We start from the raw sequence: 8595 nt of genomic DNA, 5'->3' as shown, positions 1-8595 counted from the left end.
GGGGGCCTCCCACTACAGAGCGGGGAGAGCGGTGCCCCCAGCCGGCCCCTCCATTTGGGAGGGCACCTGCCCCACCCAAGTGGGCTCTGACCCTTTTCTCTCCCCCCACATCCCCAGACTGGCCCTGCAGCACGGGGATGGACACGTCGTGGATTACCTCTGCCAGCCCGTCATCGACTACATCCTCAAGAGTCAGCTCTACATCAACGCCTCCGGCTAAGCGCCAGAGGTCTCGCAGCGAGACAGCCCTCGTGTCCCGCCTGCCTACAGCTCTCCATCACTCTTTTCTCTCTCTCTCAGTCCGTGTCTCCATCTCTCTCCCCACCCCATGGCCTCCTGCCCGTGTCTGCCTCTCACTCCCGGCGCCAACGCTCCATCGTGCAGCAATGTCCAGGGAACCGCCGCACGGCCCCGAGGGGAATGGTTTGGTCTCTTTTTTGGGGGAACCGCGCCCTCCCCCTAGTACGTGGGGAGGGAAGGGGGACCGGTAAAAGAGTGATGTGCTCGGTGCGCTCGAGGGGAGGCGGCTCCGGCACCCCCCTTCCAGCATGTCACTGGGAAATGGTCCCCCCGGTCCGTCCTCCCAGCATGCTCAGAGCAGGGGCTTCCTCTTCTGCATCATCTTACAGTACTTAAGCTCAATAAATCTAGGTGGACTTTTTTTTTCTTAAATAGTTTTAGTGCGAGCCCTTTGGATCTCTCAACACGATGACCAAACGAATCCTGGTTGGCAGCAGGCAGTTGTAACCCAACTGGCTTGGTGCCCCACGGCAGGTGAACCTCCTCAGGCCGGCAGTAGGACAACCCAGCTAACAAAATCCTCCTCCTGGCCATGAAAAAAAAAAAAAAAATCACGGAGAGGGCATTTCTGAAGGGGAGCAGAAGCCTTGGCAAGCATCGCTGCCAAAGCATTGCTAGGGGGGATGTAGTGTCTCACCTTTCCTTGGCTGCAAGTGAACCCAAGCCACCCCCTAGGCAAGCGGAGCTGGGGTGATGCTCTACTCTGACCCCGTGTCGGAGGGGGCACCCCACAGCACCTAGAAAGGGACCTGCCATTTATGAAGCCAAGAAACAAGGGAGGAAGAAGCAGGTGGTGACCCAAAGCCTCCGGTGAGAATTTGCCCCAAACCCGGCTGAGCCTTACGGGGGCTGGGTCCGTCCCCATCCTCTAGCCTCCAGATCTCCATTTCTGTCTGTAAACTTCCCCCTTCTCTCTCCGCTCCTACCTTCTTCCTCTCCTCGAAGAGTTTATTAAATGCATGATACTTTCCCCCTCCCAAACCGGCTGTGGCTACTTTGCACATCCCTTGGGACATGCCAGGTTCCTGCTCTCCTACCTGTGACGTGCCCCCAGATGCCGGGGATGGAACCTAGTGGAGATGCTCATATTAAAAGCGGGGTAGGTAACATGGAACAAAGGAAAATTATTTAAGTCCTGCGGAGAGGAGGGTTGCTGAAGCAGGCTGTTGTCCTTCTGAGCATCCCTAGGGAGCAAGGACCCTGCGCAGCCCCTGGGAAAGGTCACAGCCACAAGGAGGAAGGTACAGTCCTGCTTTACTCCTCACCTTTTCCTCTCCCTTTGCTCCGTCTAACCTCGTATCGCTTTGGGTATAGCCCTGCTGCCCTATAGCTCCTGGACATCTGCCCACTCCCCACAAATTTGCCTGACCAGGCTCAGGCTAGCCCACCCCACCACCCTCTCCCAAAGCACACCCATTGCCCATGCCGGCTTTGTGGCTTTCCCAGGGCAGCGCTATGACTAGCTGCTGGTTCCCAGCAAGGGACAGTGTTGCGTTGAGACACCTGAAGGCTGAGAGTCCTCCAGGGTGTTTCAGGGAAAGATCTGAAATTACCTGGTGTTTTTTTTTTTTTTCCTTAAACATCTACGAAAGGTCACAAGTTGCTCTCATGGAAGCTCCAAAGATGAGACGTTGAGTTAAATTTGGTGACCTGCTGGGTGCTGCTGGCATCTCTGTAACAGCAAGCAACTTTGGACAAAACAAGATAGCCTACAGCCACGTGCTCCTTGCAGCGGGAAGGGTTTTACGAGCAGTAGCTAACGACTTCGAGGAGGGTACAGCCCTTCCCAAAAGGGAAAGCAAGAGAGACAGAAGTGATGTGACTTGCCCAAAGGCCAGAAGAGGTCTTTCCTTGCCAGGGATTTCCCTCCACGTGGTAAGGCTTGTTTGGGAACTGTCATAAATTCAGCAGCTGAATCTCTCAGAGCCAGCTCTGGTGTCTCCAGGTGGTTGAGTATGTACCCCATGGGGTGAGGAGATAGAGAGATGCCAAAGCAGAGAGGGTGGCAGGAGCTTGCGGGACTTGGAGTGCAGGGACGCCTCTTCTCCAGGGAGGTCTTCAGCCAGTTCAAGCTGCTGACCAACACCCTACGGAGCTCCCTTAGCTAACACGCTGGGCAGGTGCCCGTGGTGGGACATCTCATCCATGAGACACCCAACGTACATAAGCCAGTAGCTAGACTCCTCTCCACCCGTTTTTCTCACGTGTTCAGTTTTTCAGTCTTTCCTTCCTCTCCATCCCAACCCAGAAGTTATTTCAGACAGCAGCCTCCTCTCCTTGCCAGACACCACCCATGTTTCTTAGCTCCAAGCCGGAGGAGAAAAAGCAACGGTAGCAACCAGCCTCCAAAACACACACACACACACATAGAGAGGGGGAGCGATGCCTCTTTGAAGGGGGAGGAAGGACAGTGGGTTTTACATGAGGAAAAGACACAGGGAAATAAAACAAAGGAGATGGAGAAGCAAGGCAGGCGGCGCGTCCGAGAGGCATCTCAAATCCTCCCTCCCTCCCTCAGGTACGTGAGATGGGACGCAGGGGAAGCCAGGCTTCCCGTCCCATCGCGGTTAGGACGGCATGCCTTAGAGACGTAGCGTTGTGGTACGGATGATGAGTATATTCTGTCTTACTAGTCTTACCTGCGCCTTCGTGTATCCGCTCGGTAAAACTCACGGTACGGGGGGGTGGGACGGGGGGTTTGTAACAGGTCATTCAGCTCTGGGACTGGTTTGGAAAATGTCTTTGTGTGGGTATGGGAAAAAAAAAAAAAAAATTATCCCTGAAGACCCATGCGACCGCCGGGGAGGTGAGGACCGGGGTTTCCAGGGTGCAGGGGAGGGGTGGGAAGAAGCTCGTGGGTTTTGGTCTTTGAACCTCCACTTTTAAACAGTGCAATTTGCTGAAAGAGAAATGAACTTCAAACGCCTTTTGGGGGGAAAAAAAAAAAAAAAAAAATAAAGGGGGGGAGGGAAAAGGGTTGAAGTTGCCATGCCAGCGATTTCACCTTTGTCAAAAGTTTTGGAGCCTATTTTTTTTTTTTTCCTTCTGTTGCTCTATGAAAAAAACGGTCATTGACAAAAAAACTTTATCAGCAAAATGTTTAAATTATGTAATAAACAAAACAAAACAAAGATGTTACTGGTGTCATTTCAAAACAGCCCAAAGACCGAGTCAGCACGAAGAGAGCAAGCGGCTGCACTGCTGGGAGAACTGATGGCCAAACTCACCCGAAACAGGGAGCTAGAGAAAATAAACCAGTAGGCAAGATCCAGCCAAAAGTATTCGTTATTTATTGACCTCCCCCCTTTCAAAAAACCCAGCTCGTGGAAAAATAAAGTCAGGTCCATAATACCTGTCCCTATGCTGTACAACGGGAGAAGGAAGACATGCCAGAGGCAAGAATACATCTCGCTTAAATAAAAGGCAGACATAGTACCTGGTATATCCTCATCAAGCAAAAGCGTGGGAGCTGCTTTATCAGAGAATCAGAGCTAACGAGGGGTGAGTGAGTCCCCCAAAGCGTCCTCCTCCATCCAGGACCTCCTCTTTCACCACCACACAGGTCAGGGGACTTCAGCAGAGTTGACTTCCAGCATCTGCCAGCTCTTTTTTTCCCCCAAATGGTATCTAAGCTGGGAGTGGTGTCAGAACGGAGCTGGACCCGCGGGAAAGCTGCAGGTGGGTGAAGGGAGCACTGTGGTCTTCAGCTCCTCCAAGCTCTGCTCAGATGTAGGGTGGGAAACCCCTCTGGACAACTAGTTAAGCCTCTGAGAAACCACCCAGGAGGGAGGGAGGGAGGAAGGGGCAACGGGCAGCACCAAACCAGAGGCGGAGACACGCTCAAGACATCTTCAATATTTTTTTAAACCATTCAAATCAGGGTGCTGGCACTACAGCAGGATGGGATCAGGCCTTCAGACATGAGAGCTCGTGGCTGCAGACCCCTGGAGACGGCCTCCATTGCCGTGACAAGTGCTGCAGGGTCCTGGGTGCTTCTGCAGAGGGGACACCACCTTGTTTCTCCTGGGCTCTGGGACACCCAGGAAGCTGCCTGGTACCAAACTGATGGGTCTTGGAAGGAAAGGTTGTGCTTGAGCTTGTTAGAGGATGGTAAGGAGACCTGCGCTTGCCCAGGAGGAGCTTTGACAAGAAAGCCTTCCCTCAGGGACTTGAAAAGAAGTGCAGGAGAAAGCAAGGGGACCATCTCCTCCCGGCTGAAGGGAGCAGGTAGAGCAGGAAAGACTTTCCACTTCAGGAGCCCCGGCAGTTCTCTCTGCTAACCTGCTGGCGTGGGACCCCCCTCTTCCTCCAGCCAGCGCATCACTGTGAGCTCAAAGGCAGCCAGCAGCTTTTTTTGCCCCCCTCCCCTTTAGCAAACCAGTAACCACCTCACTGAGAAGCACCGTGGAAGACCTGCAGCTTATGAAAAGGGTCATCAGTGGCGTCTGATGCCAAATCTCTAAGCCCCAGCAAACCCATGCCAGCACCACTCCCAGCAAGATGAGGACTGGGCAGGCTGGGAGGAGAAAGCCATGTGAAGCATCACTGGTGCCACAGCTCAAAACTCATCTCCCTCAGCTGCCTCTTCACGTTGCCCGCTCCCTGCCTCCTGAGCTACTGAAGACCCCGTGGAGAATATGAGGAGGAGGTGGTGGTGGAAAGGGGATCCACAGGGAGTGGAGAACCTCTCAGCCATGAACTTCAGGCTTTGAACTGTGCAAACTCCCAAGGTTGACACCAAGCAACGCCCACCTGCACCTCAGAGAAATGTTGGAGGAATGGGCTGTTCTTCAGCCAGTAGCACCTTCACGCAACCAGGCGTCTCCGAGGGACGGACCACTTTGAAAAATGAGGGACTCTCCAGAGCCAGCGTGATGATGCGAACTTCGCTGAACTTGAGGGTAAGGATCAGTTCAACACAATCAAATGAAGCCAGTCCTGCCAGGTTTGGGGAGGGCAGCTGGGCCAGGCTCTCCTGCCTTCAGCCTGGCAGGCGCTGCAGCCTTTCCAGAGCTCGCTCATGGCAATTCAATGGCTTTTGTGTTGTAGCAGCCTGGAGGAAGATTCTTCTGGATATCCTCCAGGTTCTTAATATCCGCCAAGATCTCATCAATGCTGCTCTCCAGCGTCCGGACTCGGGTCTTCTGCAGTGCGGCTGTCTGCTCCAGCTCCGACATCTCATCCTTCAGCTGGTTGCTTCTGGTTTTGGCTTTGCTAAAATTCATCTCGAGCTGCTTCAGGCCGTCCTCATCCACAGCACCAGGCTGGTCTATTGCACAGGAGGAAAACAAGGAAGAGGGAACCATGGATGGAGGCTGAGGACCAGATCTTTCTAGATACTTCATCTCCATCCTGCTGCCCAGCCCACTTACAGGCATCATCTGATGCAGCTTCCCGCTAAACTCCCAGCACCCCTGCCTAGACCCCAGCAGTGACCTGTCTCCATCCACGCCCTCCAGCAGCGTCGCAAAACCTACTCATCAGACGCAGCAGCTCTTCCAGGGCACTCAACGTCTCCTGCACGATCACCCCTGCCTGGCCAGCCTTGGCGTGGACCCTCTGAGCTTCCTGAGCTGTCTGAAGAAGTCAAGGTGGCAGCTGTAAGGTGAAGTCTAGCCCAAAAGGCAACAGGGAAGGGGGCAAGGCGAAGGAGACAGGGACCCACCTCCTGTATCACAGCAGCATCCGCCTCAACCTCCGAGAGCTTCCTCTCAAATTCACCATCCACTTCCTTGGCCTCACGCTGCAGGGCGGCCACTGCCTTCTCCAGGGCGAGGACACCATCGGCGGTCTTGTTGGCTTCCACCTTCAGCCGCGTAATCTCCTAGGGAAGGCAAAGGCACGATCAGAGGGGCAGAGCATGGCTGAAATCAGTCTGGGTGCACCAGGGCGCACAGCTGGTGGAAACTGGTTCCTTCTACAGGGACCCAAAATTATCGCAGGCTGTCCTGCGTCCTCTCTGTTCTCCCACCAGTTGCTCCAGAGAGTTGTTTCTATGACCATGGCTCAACCCCTTCTGCACACATCAGCAAATCCCTGGGGAATTGCAACGCACATCTGGGAGTTGAACCCACCAACACCAATTCTGGGAGCTCACAAGCCTGCCAGTGACTCAGACTGCGGAAGTGGAAAAATCCCCTTGGCCACCAAAAGGTGGCTACAGTGAGATGCCACAGAGATCCTCACGGGACGAACGTGCCTGCAGAGATCCACACACACCCACTCATCTACAGCCAACTCTGGTATCTGCAGGATCCACTGTAGACAAACATCAGCCCAAAAGTCAACGCATCAGGTGCAAAAGTCAACACATTGGTCCACCGTGAAGTTGCCAACCATCTCCTCTTCTTCCATGGTTTTCCCTTCCGAACCCTTTTCTGCCAGCAATAGCTTGTCCTTACCTGCTGGATCCCCATGGTGATCTTCTTTGCTTCCCCTGCCGCGCTGCTGGCCGCCTTGGATTCGGAAGCGGCGCTGCCCAGGATCGCTTTGGCTCGGTCCGTCTTCTCCCTGGCACTTGAGACCATGCTGCTGATAATTGGTAGTCTCCTCATGGCGTCTTCAGCTTCCCTTCTCTTGTCATCTGCTTGCAGGTTAAACTCTGAAAGAAACGCATGTGGAAATAAAGCCGCTCTACCCTTGCGAGATCCCACAAGGGAGGGGAGAGGAAGGGTTTCTAGGACATTACCCCGGAGGCTCTTCAGGATCTGTTCCACCTCGTAGAAGGTGGCGTTGCCAGCACTCACGGCTTGCAGGGCTGTGCTCCTGGCGAGGTTGGCTCGGGACAGCAGCTGTGTCAGCGTCTGTGACAGGCCAAAGGGACACAACGGGCAGATGAAGGACACGGTACGGGAGCATCGGGCAGTCCCGGAGCAGTCTGCAAGGGGACGCGCTGGGGGAGAAGACCCATCAACCTGTTCCTGAACGCCTGCTATTGCCCCTGAATCAAGGCTACCATAGCCTGATCTGTCGGCAGAGGCTTGTACTGGTGCTCCTCAACCAGCTCCAGCCATCCTGAGTCATCTCAGCTCTAATCTTTCCAGGAGCAGGTCTTCAACCTGCCTCATACAGAGGAGATGTGCAGGTGAGACCCTGCACCAGCAGCTCCGCGCACACGGTGAGGTCTCCCACCGGCTCCAGAAGACCGACCCCAAGTGACTGCGTTCTGAGGAGGGCTACTATCCTGCAGCAGGTGGGCAGAGCTACGTCTCTGGGCCAGCACATAGTAGCGGTGGTGCCACGGGCATCCCACCGAGGCTCCAGCTCACACTGAAGACGACTCAAGCCGCAGCCCTCCAGCCAACCGCTTACCGCTCTCTCGCCCTCTCCCCTTCGCAGCAGCTGCTTGATTTCTTCCTCCCAGCGCCCCGCGCGGCTCCGCAGCTGCCTGTGCTGTGCCATGTAGGTGTCCACCAGGCTCAGGAAAGCACTGGCGTCCTGCTTCAGCCGGGTCGCCTCCCCCTGAAACACAGAGATGCGATGACTGCCTGGGGGTCCCAGCATCTCCCTGGTGCTCGCCGGCAACCATGGCAAGCAGTGATGGTCTCTTGCTCCTTGTGCTGCGGCCGGCTACAGGGGCAAAAGGGTGGGAAGATATATCCAATGGCTCTCCAACGGGGATGGGGCTCTGGGAAGGTCTGAGCTGCTGGCAGGGTAGCAGGGAGGGCGTAGGGGAGAGCAAAAGGGGATCTCCTGGTCCCACAGGCACAAAGCCCTCACCTCAAAGGACCCGATGTCGATCTTCGTCAGGCGGGACAGGGAGCTGAGGAGCACCAGGCTGCCCTGATAAGCCTCGTCTGCCTCGGAGGCCATCCCGTCGGCCTCAGCCTTCAGGCCTCCAGCCAACATCTTCAGTTCCTCGTACCTGCATGGATACGAGGTTGAAGAGCACGGTACCAGCCAAGCTGCCGACCTCCCACCACAGCATTAAAGCTGCCTCCTACATTGACTTGTTCATGCTCTCCAAGGCCCCAGGCAGATTTATCACACAGGGAAAGCTAATTGCAAACATCCCCCGCATCCCAGCCCCTCTGCCAAGCGGGATGTCCTCTGGCTCCTTGCTCCCGCTCCAGAAACCAAAGGTGTTTCACGCCAGCTTAACCCTCCCAGGCTCCGCAGTGGCTCGGCTAATCTCTGCCCTACCACTGGATATTTCCTCCTGCACATCCCCGTCCAGTTCAGGGCTGTTGCTTGCACCCCACCAGTGGCGTGCAAAATCCCAGCACCGTGGTGGGCTCTGGAGAGGCACCAGCCCCACCAGACAACGTGGGGCTAAATCTACCCTCAGGCTAAACC

General features: G+C 55.3%; 2 protein-coding genes across 2 annotated transcripts in view; one reads left to right on the top strand and one right to left on the bottom strand.

The window, feature by feature from the left end:
- Window positions 1-398, top strand: part of NMNAT2 (nicotinamide nucleotide adenylyltransferase 2) — a gene marked incomplete at its 5' end in the record, with an annotated part of 5848 nt that extends 5450 nt beyond the window's left edge. The window contains one exon of the mRNA XM_009577603.1: window positions 118-398. Coding sequence (XP_009575898.1) covers window positions 118-220 — 103 coding nt within the window. The remainder of the gene's footprint in view (window positions 1-117) is intronic.
- Window positions 399-5318: 4920 nt separating this feature from the next.
- LOC104076669 (laminin subunit gamma-2-like) lies at window positions 5319-8164 on the bottom strand (the record flags this gene model as incomplete). Its single annotated transcript, XM_009577602.1, has 8 exons — window positions 5319-5569; window positions 5778-5877; window positions 5966-6124; window positions 6487-6558; window positions 6702-6901; window positions 6989-7103; window positions 7612-7761; window positions 8020-8164. Coding segments are annotated over 8 exons (1192 nt in total), but the record flags the coding sequence as incomplete, so codon positions are not given.
- Window positions 8165-8595: the final 431 nt, after the last annotated feature.

This window comes from Fulmarus glacialis, unplaced genomic scaffold (genome assembly GCF_000690835.1).
Source record: "Fulmarus glacialis isolate BGI_N327 unplaced genomic scaffold, ASM69083v1 scaffold25685, whole genome shotgun sequence".
Taxonomy (NCBI): Eukaryota; Metazoa; Chordata; class Aves; order Procellariiformes; family Procellariidae; genus Fulmarus; species Fulmarus glacialis.
The sequence above is the reverse complement of the archived record's forward strand: the minus strand, read 5'-3'. Positions and strand labels throughout refer to the sequence as shown.